The following is a 14,387-nucleotide window of genomic DNA, read 5'->3' on the forward strand; positions in this document are numbered from 1 at the left end:
CATATTGTCTATTGTCAAGAGACAGTCCAAAATACCCCACCCCAGCCATCAAACTAAATTATAAAAAAAAATAAAAATTAAATAATTTAAAAAAATAAAATAAAAACCACCAACAACAACCGCCACTGGTCTATCTTTTTTGCAAACTTTTTAACTGGACTATTACGCCAAAATTGACACGCTGATTTGGATTTGCTATGCCACAAATGCACGCCATTCAATTCTGGATCGGGCTTTTGCAATGGGCCCACTGGTATTCGTTTATAGGGCCTATTGATGTTATATTACGTTTAGGAGTTCTATTTTTTTTTTTTTTTTAAAGAAAATTACTAAAATGCAATGGAAATAAATGATATGTTCTTTTCCTAATATGTTTGAGAAATTAAAAAATGAAAAACTGAAAAAAAATATTTTAATGTGTAGTTTTACTATTATGACTATTATACTATATTTTAATTTGAGGTTAAAAAGGTAATTTCATCTCAATTATTAGGGCAATTGGTTATTTTACACACTTTAAAGAAATATGCATATAAAGAGATGCAATGAAATGGGATATGCCATTCATGCAATACAGTGGGCCCGTAAAACTCATNTGCGAGCCCAAACTTTGCCACTTCACTATTGTTCGGCAAATCTGTGCCCCGAGTAGTAATGAAGGACTACCATTCAAACACCTCGTCCTTTACATATTCAACAATGCCTTAGAGGGCGTCGTTGCCGAAAATACCTGTAGGAGGAAGGAAACAAGTCCCAAAGCCACTCGCATCACCTCCCACTCCCACCTAACCACCCACTCATAAGTGACGACATTGGACCGCCTGTTGCACTAAACCTAAGGATAATCATAGCCTCTCCACAAAATTTGAACTATAAATATGAGGAACACAGAAACGTAGGGGGGTTGTTGAAGGTTCATAAGAAGAGAGCTAAAGAGAGAGAGAAAGAGGTAGGAAAAAGAGAGGAGTGATTCAGGCAGTGTACAAAGAGAAAAGTGACCTCATTGAGTCTCAGTCTAGAGAACGACCCAATGCAGGAAACCTAAGCCCACTACACAAATAAGTTGTCGGCCTAAGTGAGTCCCAGCCCAGTGGTTTCACTTACGATGCGCACAATTGGTGCCGTCTGTGGGAATCTCCTACAAAGCCGTGATTCCGCCGAGATTCACGCGAGAGAATGGCCGGGAGACATCCTGGGAGTGGTGCTGAAAGTGGTTCAATGGGATCTTCTCGAGGATCCTCCTAGCGAGAACAGAGGCAGAAAAGGCTTAAGGATCGGGGTTACGAATGGGAGGAAGAGAGGTCTGGTCTCGGTGAAGGATCGTTCTAAACACAATGAACGGTATCCATAACATCAGGGCATAGACAGCACGATGAAAGAGACGAAGAGCTTGAACGGTTGCGCAGGTTGGTGAGAGATTTGGAGCTGGAAGCAGAGAATTGGCACCATAGAAGGGACCAAGATAATTGAGAAAGAAGGTCCAATACCAGGGAGAATCATCAAGAGATGGGACCCAATCATTCTAGATTTAATCACCTCTGAGAAAGATCCCACTTGCGGGATGCAGCTATGGATACGATGAGCCATGCGCTACGGAGAGCTGCAAGGTCACCGTTTTCGACTGACATCGAGTGGGCCCAAATGTCGGACAGGTTCGTGCGACCCCTATTCAATTCTTACGATGGGAAAATTGACCCGGTGGAGCACGTCAGTCACTATATCCAGATGATGTCCCTACATACCCATAATGACGCACTGATGTGTAAGGTTTTTCCCTCGAGTCTTGGCCCTACCGCTTTAAGATGGTTTAACGGGTTACGGAAAGGCTCCATTCACAACTTCGCCGAGTTGATACAGGAGTTCTGGATACGATTTGTAACTTGCAGCTGGGTTCCACAATCGGTGGATGCACTGTTGTCCATGAAAATGAGGGTGGGGGAGACCCTTTGTAGCTATGCTGGCCGATATTGGGAGCTTTACAACGAGATCGGCAGAGGGAACAAAAAGATTGCTGCAAGCACTTTCAAAATGGGGTTGCCCAAGGACTCCAGACTAAGGGAATCGTTGACTAAAAAACCCCCCTTGAGGACATGAGACAGCTGATGAGACACATCGAAGAATACAAATAGCTGGAAGACGACCGGTTGCAAAGTAAAGGGAAAGCACCCATGATAAATCATCCTCAGCAAAATATCTATCTACCCAGGATTCGAGGGAATTTGAGGATACAGGAACCAGAAGCATAGGTAGGGGAGGTGAATCTAACGTTTAAAGAGCCAGTGCATAGGATCGTTGACAAGGTTAAACACGAACCGTACTTTAGGTGGCCAAACAAGATGGGGGGCAACCCGTCTAGAAGGAATCAGAATCTGTACTGCACTTACCATAAGGACAAGGGCTACACAACCAAGCAATGCCGAGTGTTAAAGGATCATCTCGGCCAGCTGGCCAAGGCTGGGCATTTAAAAGAGTTCATGACAGATGCGAAGGACCGAGGAACAGGGCAGGGCGCCCCACAAAGAGGGAATCCTCTTCCACCCCCTCTTGGGATAATTGAGGTTATCCATGTCGCCCTAAGGGGCCTCACCACAACTGGGGGGAAAGAGGTGTTGACCGTGGTATCAATGGAAGGAAGCTCGGACGTGTCGCCATCCACGAAGAGGATAAAACCCACCCGAGAGCCAATTGCTTTCGATGATAGCGATTTGAAAGGAACTATTCAGCCGCACGACGACGCATTGATAGTCACGGCCTAGGTAGGTGGTTTCGTTGTGAAGAGAATAATGATAGGCCAGGGAAATGGGGCTGAGGTTATGTACCCAGACCTGTTCAGAGGGCTCGGGCTGAAGAACGAGGATCTTTCAAAGTATAGCACGCCCCTGATGGGTTTCGATGGTAATGTGGTCATTCCCGAGGGGCAAATCTCCCTACCCGTGAACATGGGAGGCAAGGAGGTAATGGTAAAGTTCATAGTAGTTGCTTCATTCTCCCCATACACGGCAATACTAGGAAGGCGATGGATACATACAATAGGGGTTGTCCTATCCACTCTGCACGTGAAAGTAAAGTTTCCTACCGACCATGGAATCATTGTGGTGCGAGGAAGCCAGTGGGTGGCTAGGCAATGCTTAGTCACCATAGTTAATTGAAAGAAAGAGCAAACCGACCAAAAGGAGCAAGCCGAGCACAAATGTCCGTCAACAGGAATTCCTTTAGAGCAATTACAAAATTCGCAAGAGGAGGGGGGTGCGTGCACTGAGAATATGGTTAAGGTAAAGGTATTGCCAGATATAGACAAGTACTTTCAAATAGGAGAAAGCATGGAGGATCGGGAAAAAGTAAATGTTGCTACTCCTAATACAGAATGTAGATGTGTTTGCATGGAGTCCATATGAGGTGCCCGGGGTAGATCCCGAGATCGTTCACAGACTTGGAGTCGACCCCTCGTTCACTCCCAAGAAGTAGAGGCCGAGGAGATCGGCCTGGGAGCACGCCGAGGCGGTGAAAATGGAAGTCCGAAGATTGAAGGATGCTGGGGTGATTAGGGAAATCTTCTTCCTAGAATGGTTGGCAAATACCGTGGTGGTGAAGAAGAAGAACGGTAAGGGGAGGGTTTGTGTGGACTTCACAGACTTGAACCAAGCATGCCCAAAAGACCTTTTTCCCGTGCCCAAGATTGATCAGCTGGTAGACGCCACGTATGGGCACCCGAGGATGAGCTTCCTAGATGCTTTTCAAGGGTATCACCAGATCGCCCTGGCGCCCTAGGATTAAGAGAAAACGACATTCATCTCCCTAGAGGCCAATTATCACTATACGATGATGCCCTTCGAACTAAAAAACGCTGGAGCCACATACCAACAAATGACGACGAGAATGTTCCGAGACAAGATAGGGCATACAGTTCAAGTGTACATCGACGACATGGTGGTGAAGAGCAAACAGGAAGCGCTACACATGAAGGATCTTCTAGGGGATTTCAAGGTTCTCCGACAGCACAAGTTGCGCCTTAATGCAGAGAAGTGCGCATTTGGCATTGGAGCCGAGAAATTCCTGGGGTACTTGATCACTAGGCGGGGAATTAAGGTTAATATCGGCCAAATTGAAGCGGTGAAAAGGCTGTAGCCACCAAGCAACCTGAAGGAAGTGCAAGTGTTAACCGGGATGTTGGCCGCCCTTAATCGGTTCATCTCCAAATTCACGGATCACTGCCGACCATTCTACCAACTGCTGAAAAAGTGGATTGGATTTCGATGGAGTAAAGAGTGTGACAAAGCTTTTATGGAGTTGAAGGATTATTTAGCGCGGGCACCCAGGTTTACGACACCAGAACCGGGTGAGGATTTATTTATGTATTTAGCAGTATCTGAACACGCTGTAAGTGTTGTGTTACTAAGGGACAAAGGAATCCAACAACCCGTGTACTGCATCAACAAGACTCTAGTTGACGCCGAGATAAGATACTTACCCCTGGAGAAACTTGTGTTGGCCTTAATACACGTCACTAGGAAACTGCCGCACTACTTTCAGGCTCATACAATATACGTCCTAATCGAGTATCCCTTGCAGTCGCTATTGAAAAGGTCGGACTTCACGGGCCGAATAGCAAAATAGGGAACTCGACTTGGGTCTTTTGACATACGGTATAGACCCCGAAGCTCGGTGAAGGGCCAGGTCTTGGCAGATTTCATCGCCGAGTTTTTGTCGAAAGGGAATGGAGAGGTGGTTTGCCATCTAGAAGTTCACCCGTGGAAGGTATTCGTGGACGGTGCGTCGAGCTTTATGGAGGCTGGTGCATGGGTTGTCACAATCACCCCAGAAAGGATACGATTGGAGCACTCGTTTAGGTTGGGTTTCAAAGCATCCAACAACGAGGTAGAATACAAGGCTTTTCTGGCCGGATTGAGGACAGTTTCGAGTTTAGGTGGTCGAGAAGTGGAGGTGTATTCAGATTTGTGTCTGGTGGTTAATCAGGCATAGGGTAGTTTTGAAGCTCGAGATCTCCGAATGAAAGCATACTTGGAACAGGCGAAGCAGGTTATAGCAGGTTTCAGCACGGTAAAGGTTTTCCAAGTGGCTCAAACACAAAACAAACACATTGACTCCCTCACCATGCTGGCATCGTCTGTAGTCGAAGAAATACCACGGCTAATTAAAGTTGAGCTTGTTTCAAAGCTGAGCGTCAGGGTGTTGAGTGATTCAGAAACTGCAGGGATCGATGTCACGGCCGTCACAACACTCGGGCCGTGCTGGATAGACCCCATCATGGACTTCCTGGCAGAGGACTGACTCCCGAGTAATGAAAAGGAGGGCAACAAGATCCGTAGAATGGCTCCTCGATATTGGCTATCAGAAGATCGGACTTTGTATCGAAGGTCCTTTAGAGGGCCATATCTTTTGTGTTTCCGCCCAAAGAAGGTAGGCGAGCTCTTGGCTGAGCTTGATGATGGGGTGTGCGGTAGCCATGTGGGGGGACATTCATTGGCACATCGGGCAATGACTCAAGGATTCTAATGGCCCCAAATGCAAAAGGACGCCGCCGAGTATATGTTTAAGTGTGAACAGTGTCAGAAGCATGCCCCTCTAATCCATCAGCCCACAGGCCATTTGAACCTGATCAGCAGTCCCTGACCTTTTGCACAGTAGGGGCTAGATATCATCGGCCCATTTCCCTGGGTGACGGGTAATTGAAAGTTCGTTTTGGTGGCTGTTGACTATTTTACTAAATGGGCGAAGGCAGAAGCTTTGGCCAATATACGAGATGTGGATGTAAAGAAGTTCATGTGGAAAAATATAATCACAAGGTTTGGGGTGCCGAACTCTCTTATATTAGACAATGGACTACAATTTGACAGCCGGGCCTTCCATGAATTTTGTAGTGATCTCGGTATCAAAAACTGGTATTCAACTCTAGCGTATCCCTAGAGTAATGGTCAGGCCGAGGCTGTAAATAAAGTAATTATGAATGGGCTAAAGAAAAGGCTAGAGGGTGCAAAGGGGAACTGGGCTAAGGAGTTGCCCAAAGTCTTGTGGGCATACCGGACAACTCCTAGAAGATCCACCAGGGAAACACCGTTTTCTCTCACATACAGAGCAGAAGCCGTGATACCTACCGAGGTGAGTCTGTTCAGTGCACGAGTCGCGGGATTCAATCCTGCCCAAAACGACGAGATGATGATAGGGTGCCTGGACAAGCTGGATGAGTGCCGTGAAATGGTGACTATACGACTAGCGGAATATCAACAGAAGCTTGCCCGGAGATACGGCCGAGACGTGAGGACGAGGGAGTTTATTGCCGGAGATCTGGTTCTCAGAAGAGCTATGGGCAACATGCGAGATACTAATGCCGGGAAATTGGCACAGACGTGGGAGGGTCCCTATAGGGTCACTGTGGTGGCTGGCACTGGTGCTTACTACTTGGAAGACCTAGACAAGAGACCGTTGCCCCGACTGTGGAACATTCATAATCTGAAAAAGTACTACCACTGATAGGCAATACGCCGAGCATAAAGTTAAGTATGGTGTTTTGTATATGTTTTGTTAATAATAGTAATGATGTTTGTTAATGCAGATTTGTATCATTCTACACTCGACCCTCGGTTCGATCCCTATCACCGAGCAGGTGGAAACGTTACAAATTCATTCTAAGGACAAAAACCTGACCCTTGGTTCGATCCCTATCACCGAGTAGATGGAAACCTTAAAAATTTATTCTAAGGATAGAAACCTAACCCTCGGTGAGATCCCTATCACCGAGCAGGTGGAAACCTTACAAATTCATTCTAAGGATAGGAAATCTGACATTCGGTTCAATCCCTATCACCGAGCAGGTGGAAACCTTAAAAAAAAAAAATTACTCTAAGGACAGGCCTATTTCTTGGTTCGATTCCTATCACCGAGCAAGTAGAAACCTTAAAAAAAAAAAAAAAAAAAAAAAAATTTACTCTAAGTATAGGCCTATTTCTTGGTTCGATCCTTATCATCGAGCAAGTGGAAACCTAAAATACTCTTAAGGACAGGCCTGTTTCTCGGTTAGGTCCCCATCGCTGAGCACATGGAAACCTAAATTATCCGAAAGGCAGAAACACGCTTCTCGGTTCCTAACACATCTCCGAGTAGGCGGGAGTCCTTCAAATCGTCTAAGGACAGAAATCTGTCTCCGAATTGACACTCTTCACCTAGTAGAAGAATCCTTGGCCTATATTCTCCGAGGATAGAAAATTTTCCTCGGTTCGATTGGTGTTCTCGGGCAGATGGAGCTCGGTAAGAGGGGACCTCACCCTAAAGAAGCAACCGACGAAGACTGATTACTCGGTCAAAGTGAAAGCACACCATAGCAAAGCATTCATAAGTATAACTTAAAACAACATATAAAATTTAAACTGATGTTTGGTTGCCAAAACCCGACAACTCGAAAGATAGAAAATAAAGCCCAAAAGAAATAAATTGTTCTGTCACCACAGCCCGGTGATGTAGGCAATCCAGTTCATTTAAATTTGTAAAAGAAAGAGAAAAATAAACTACGAAAAATAAACTAAGAAAAATCCGCAGCCTGAACAAAGGATGGATTATCAAGAGGCTGTTGGTCGGCGAAAGAGGTTGGCAATTGGACATTCCCCCCTGGTTTGATCCCCAACATAAGGATGGCTAGACGCCTCCATGTCAGTTAGCTCCGCGTGAGAATCAATAGCGTTTACCAGTTCCCTTATGCTGGTGGTCTCTTCTGCGTCGATAACAAAGGGTGCATGCTGCGCGGCATTTAGGGGGCTCGGGAAAGAGATTTTGCCGTGATCGCGCAGAGGAGAATCCTCAGGAACCCCATGGCTTGAAGGGCGACAAACCAATCCTCCTCGAATCCGAGCATGTGAGCCTGACGAATGACCGGCTTCGCCGAATTCTTGGCATCCGCAAACCCTTCGTTGTACCACTTGCTTTCACAAGCTTCCAATGCCGCCTTCGAGTCGGACAGTTTTTCTTCTAACATAATATTTAAACTCCGGTCCTTTGCCAATTTAAGCTCGGTACCCCCCAATTGCACTTCAAGCTTCGCAAACCTCCCTTCGGCCAGAGCCTGCGCCTTCTCAGCTAAAGCAACTTTTTCCTCCGCATCCTTGAAAATTTTCAACTTCTCCTTCACTGTGGCCTCAGCAACATCCTTCGAAGCCTTCTCCCGCTCAGCATCTTCAGCAAGCTCCCTCTTCCTCCCGTCCATAATATGCGATAGTTGTGCGGCTTGACCACACAGTAATGACGTTTGTAAAAAAAAAAAATGGAACAATTACCGTTATGGTGTGCCACTGCAATCGCCTCCCCAAAGACTCATCTATCCCTTCCGCGAAAGCATGCACATCCTCGGGTAAAAGAAGGCCACACACCAGACTCTGGGCAATACGACTCCCATGACCTTTTTCCCACGTTCGTACGCTGGCTATCGCAAGAAGAGGCTTGCACCAAGCTGGAAGGAGGGTCGCCATTCCGCTGAAGCCCGAGAAGTAAAAGCTAAATTTACCCCAGTTGATGCCACCGGCTCTCGGATAACGATGCCCGCCGACGACCGGAGAGGCGTTCTAGAGGGCGCATTGCCCGAGCTCGTCTACGTCTGATCAGCCATGCGTTGCCTTTTTCAAGCACGGCTTGCTGAGGCAGGGGGAGGCGAAGGATCTTATCCAGGGGTTCGTTGCTGCTGCGTGGTTAACTGGGCACCCGGGACAAAGCGGTTGATCGTTATTTTCTTCCTGGTCACCATAGCGTTGCCTTGGTCGGATTCTGTTTCAAAAGAGCTGATTGATTCTGCGGCTACACCTTCGACCTCTTGAACGGGAGCCTCGAACTCTACCGGGTTCTCGGGCTGGGCAGGAGCTTCTGGCTGAACTTGCTCGTGAGCCCGCTTACGGCGTTCTCGCGACACACTCTCGGTTGAATCGTTGCGTATGGGCTGGCGCTCGTCCGAACAAACATACCGGGGACTGAGATCACGTACCTCGCCTACGGTAAACTTTGGTGGAAGGAAATTTGTGTGCCTAACGTCTATATAGGAGAGGAGGGGGCTGCCAACTAACAAGGCTTGGTTGAATGCTTGCCAAGTTGAGTAAACGGGGTTGACACTGAGGATTAGATGAGACGCTCGGAGTTGTCCGTCCGAATAAACAAAAATCTCTGACTTGAGCACAAAATTCAAGTCCCGAACATGTACCACTCTGAGATCTGGCTTGAACCTTTTGCTCTCTGCACGGGAGAAATAAAAGTTAGTTAGCGATCACTTACTCGGATCAAAATCAAAAGAAGTTAAATGAGTGGCGTTTGGTACCGACCAACATCGTGCGGTGAAAATTCACAGGGGAGTTCCTCGGCAAACCAATTGCTGATTACCTGAACAAAGTCTCCAGCCAAATTTCTATTCGAATCAGGCAGGCATTAAATAAGCCGTACTCTTACATCCCTAGTTTTTAGAGAATAATCCAAATCGATGTTGCCACACAAACTGTACATAAAATTAATGTCATGGTGATTCAATTGCAACCCGAACAACTGGTTCAACCTACTCACACAACTCACTACTCGGTAAAAGTTAGGAGGGAGTTGGTCGGGGCAAAGACCGTAACATCTAAGAGTACTTAGGATCAGAGGGTCAACCGGGAACCTAAGCCCACCTTCTAGAATAGCCACCAATGGAAAGAACACCATATTTTCACCACGGCGCCTTTGGATGTCAATATCGCCCATATGACAGTAGGCAATATCGACATCCCTAAGAACATTGTAGGCAGCCCTAAAACTAGCCAGGGTGTCTATAGAAGAGAGGAGGTGGGAGTAACCCATTCTACAAGCGAGAATTCTTAAAAGAAAAGAAATACTAAGATTACTGAAGAATAGAACAAAATGGAGCAAAACAGGAAGGAGAGGAAAAGAAACTTACTGAGGGCTCTAAGGAGGAAGTGTGTTTTGGGCTAGGGGATGAACCACGAAAGTAGATTGCTTGGCAAAGTAAAAGATTGAAGGTTGAAGAATGCAAAAGTGAAGGAAAGAGACAGAAACAATTATTTATAGGGGCAGAAAGTGAGATAAAGCAGCATTAAATAATCTGCTGGTGGGAACCCACGCGAATCGCCACCTCAACTGCCACGCGCGTGATGCCTCGGTTCACAAACCGTCAGACAGTGATGACAGATAAGCCATCAGTCAGGTCTTAACGCGTCTTTTAAGGGGCTCATTAATACGTTCCTCGACTGGCAGGTATTGGCTTTTCGGCTTCCCGGGTGGATTTCCACCCCATAAGATCCTTGATTCATCCCCGAGAATGGGGGACGAATCAAGGGGGGGCTAATGTACTGATCCTCGCGCCAGGGCCCATTTGGGCCTAGGACTCTGGTGTGGGTGTATGGCCCATAAAACTGATCCCTTTCCATCCAACGGCCCATCCTAGAGCCATACAAGCTGCGGGCCCAAACTTCGCCACTTCACTATTGTTCGGCAAATCTGTGCCCCGAGCAGTAATGAAGGACTACCGTTCAAACACCCCGTCCTTTACATATTCGGCAATGCCTCAGAGGGCGCTGCTGCCGGAAATACCTGCAGGAGGAAGGAAACAAGTTCCAAAGCCACTCGCATCACCTCCCACTCCTACCTAACCACCCACTCATGAGTGACGACATTGGTCCGCCTGTTGCACTAAACCTAAGGATAATCATAGCCTCTCCACGAAATTTGAGCTATAAATATGAGGAACACAAAAACGTAGGGGGGTTGTTGAAGGTTCATAAGAAGAGAGCTAAAAAGAGAGAGAGAGGTAGGAAAAAGAGAGGAGTGATTCAGGCAATGTACAAAGAGAAAAGTGACCTTATTAAGTCTCAGTCTAGAGAACGACCTAATGCAGGAAACCCAAGCCCACTACACAAATAAGTTGTCGGCCTAAGTGAGTCCCAACCCAGTGGTTTCACTTACGGTGCGCACAACTTCCATGATAATAACAAATTTGCTATACCAAAAGCATCAAGTGTGACTCTACACTTGCTATAGTGAGTGTTACAAAAAAATATAAGACAATTAATTGTCCCCTCAATTATGGAATTTAAAATGTAATCAAATTTCACTAGATTATATATTTAAAGCATTTTTTGTTGAAGAGATTAAAGGCAGATCAATCATGGCTTTTGAGTGGAATTTTGTGGTGTGTTTTTGTGTTAAATACCCTTTTATTGTGTTTGTTACTGAAAGGGGGAAAAAAAAAAGGTTAAAGTAAGATCATTGAGAAAGATGAATGAAAGAAAAAAAAAAAAATTTTGATCTAAGATTCAAATAGTCAACTATGCGATTGATGGGGAGTAGGGTGTACATTAAATTCACCAACTCAACAAAATCAACCCAATCTAGCCTAACCCAATGCCTTTGGTGGTTTTTGTGAGTTAATGGGTTTTGTTGAGTTAAAAGTTTATTTTTGAGTTTCAGGTCACGTTGAACTTAGGTTGATAGCTTTTTCAACTTATATAGTCCAACCTGAAACCATCATATACATAAGTTTATTTTATTATCATTTTTTTTTTAGGTTTTTAGTTTAAGAATTTGGAAATTTATAATATAATTTAGGCATTAATGTGAATTGTAATAATTTATTTAAAAAGTAATTAAATAGTTAATAAAAGTCCATTTGTTACACAACATAAAGTGTGTAAGCACAATCCACCAACCCTACCCAACATAATTGGATTGCTTTTTACACATAATGGGTTAGATTGGGTTGGTTTTACACGTAATGGGTCAGATTAGAAATTTCTAAACAAGCTCAATTTAAGTTGAAAAAACTGTTCAACTTAACCTAACCTGAATCATGCACACCCCTAAATAAGAGCTAAAGTCTTATTTTCTTAAAGAATAAATATAATAAAAATAAACATGAATTGTGAGCGTGTGGCTAAGCAATAAGAAATTCTATTTGTGTGTGAGGGGATTTGGATCCCATATAACAATTACCACAGTGTTTCAAGATGTAAAAGTTTGAAAGGTAAAAAAGAAAAAAAGTTGAAATGTTAAAAAATTTTCTGATTTAAAGGCTAAGATTAAAAGTGGATTTTCAACTTTTAATCACATCCATTGGTTCACTATTGCAAAGTGCAATAGCTAACGTACCGATCCAGATTCATGTGGCAGTATGTGCGAAAGCCTTAAAAGGGCACAATCCACCATTGAATCAAGTCAGGTTTAAATCCAATCTGACCTGAACCTAACTTGATTCAATGGTGGTTGTGGCAATCTATAGCAGGTCTCCGCCTTCAAAACCATACCTCAACAAGTCAAGTAGTGGGTTATCTCCTCCAAAACTCGAGCCACCTAATCTAATCAAAGAACTATGCAAACTCTTGTGAGATCTATTAGATCTGATTAGATTTCCACAAGATCTAGTGGGAATTCCACCTGATTTACACTAAGTGAGCGTTTAGATTTGTGTTTTCTCCCCCTGTGTTTGCCCTTTTTTTTTTTTTTTTTTAGCGCCTCTCGCACTATTCATGGGACATAAATAGCATTTAGGCTTATGAACAGTAACGTGCACTGTTCATGCACGCGAATTATACTGTGCAGGAGACATTGTGCATTGTTCATGCACTGTTCATAGGACCCATAACCACTTTATTCAGGAAAAAAATATTAACAATGGGTCCCACGGTACTATTTACAAATTTAAAAATTATTTTGCTACAATATTTTCAGTTTTTAGCAAAATAAACTGTATCTAAACGGACCCTAAATGTCATTGGATTTGGCAAGATCTCACCAAATCTCTGTTGTTTCCACCTCTCCCCATCAAGGCCTCCTTGGATTTTCACCATTTTCTACTGCTTCTCACCATTATCTCACAAATCTTTGTCGTTTTTCAAATCTCCAATGCTGATTGAACCTCTAGCCACCCATGGGAAGCTCGATCTACCACTGCTCTCTGATCAACAGCGGGTTGAGCTTTTCTCCACCAAATCCAATCTATCCCATGGATTCCCTAGTTCAACATCCCTATTTGTTTTTACAGGAACAAAAAATCAAGATCCTTCTAACTTCCTCACGTTTATAATTTATTCCCGAACCCCAAAACCTTTTTTTTTTTTTTTTTTTTTTTTCTATAATGAACAATATTTTGCCAATTGTAACGTATATTCATTCTCAAAAAAAAATTGTAACGCATATAATTATACCTCTGTTTTGTTTTATAACCGCAACCACCAGCCGCTGGGTGGTTGGGTTGAATTTTACAAAAAGGGAAAACAAAACAAAATTTTGCTTTACGATGATTGTGATACACTGATACTGGTGTAATTCGAGCTTGTCAAGCTCTTAATCACAAAAGGCACATTACAAAAGTGAGAGAATTGTTGTGGTCAAGAGATGAGATGATTGTGACATGCAGAAGAAAGAATCCCCCAGCTCTGCAACCAATTGATCATAACCACGTAGAAACTTCATTAATTTGAGACCGCTAATGGTTTATATAGATATACATTTTCTTCAACAGTCATTTACTCATACATCAAAGCCTTTCCCTCACTTATTACTATATATATATATATAGATAGATAGAACTATAGAAGCGAGAAAATTAAACAAATACATAGAAGAAAAAGATTTCTTATACCTTCATTATCAGGAAGACGTACTGCTTGTGCTTTCTCTTCTATTGCTCCCATGCATAGAAGCAACAAAAGCTTTACCAGGGTCATCAAGCCGATTTTTGACATTTTCTTTCCTCCACTGGCTTGAAGTTGCGTGGAATTTTGTATGAAGAGGATGATATATATCTTGTAATTAATATGCGTCTGTTCTTTGGCATGATATGATAAATCATGCTGGAACCATATCTGTCCACTTCATAAATTTCTTTGGGATATTTATATGCACATGTAGAGTTGGAATCTTTTCAAATCCAGCTCAATAGATGATGCAATTGCCTAAGTCCTCCAAATAAAAGAAGGCCCCCACTTGTAATAAAAAATTATATATATAATATATTTTAATTAAAAAAATTTTAAGCACTTTTATTGGTCAATAAAATTCATTAAAAAGGTTCCATTGCATCCTAAAATACAGAAAATTAAAAAGGGAAAAAAAAATAGTCAAACTTCAGCTAACAAAATTAAATTTTAAGAGACAAATTTATTAACTAATTCTTGAAATATGCTAAAATCAAAATTAATACTAGACAAATTCATTAATAATACAACGTAATTGTCTTGAAATATGCTAAAATAGACATTATAAATTTCAAAAACAAAAGAAAAATCTCTCATCTCTCTATCTCTCTGCCTCTCCATCTATATTTTTACCTTTCTTTTCTTCATCTTCGTCTTGATTCTTGATCTTTTTCCATAAACTCAGTCAGTCAGTCAGTCAGTCTAGCTTGAAATTTT

The 14,387-nt window shown here is 43.3% G+C and overlaps 1 protein-coding gene across 1 annotated transcript in view; it reads right to left on the bottom strand.

Annotated features, from left to right (window-relative positions):
- Nucleotides 1-13,827, bottom strand: part of LOC112001584 (probable LRR receptor-like serine/threonine-protein kinase At1g07650) — a 34,750-nt gene extending 20,923 nt beyond the window's left edge. Inside the window, 1 exon segment of the mRNA XM_065765313.1 lies at nt 13,616-13,827. Within this exon segment, the coding sequence (XP_065621385.1) occupies nt 13,616-13,718 (103 nt within the window). The 5' untranslated portion in view covers nt 13,719-13,827.
- Between the last annotated feature and the right edge of the window lie 560 nt (nt 13,828-14,387).

Source organism: Quercus suber, unplaced genomic scaffold, assembly GCF_002906115.3.
Source record: "Quercus suber isolate HL8 unplaced genomic scaffold, Cork oak 2.0 scaffold_621, whole genome shotgun sequence".
NCBI classification, from domain to species: Eukaryota; Viridiplantae; Streptophyta; class Magnoliopsida; order Fagales; family Fagaceae; genus Quercus; species Quercus suber.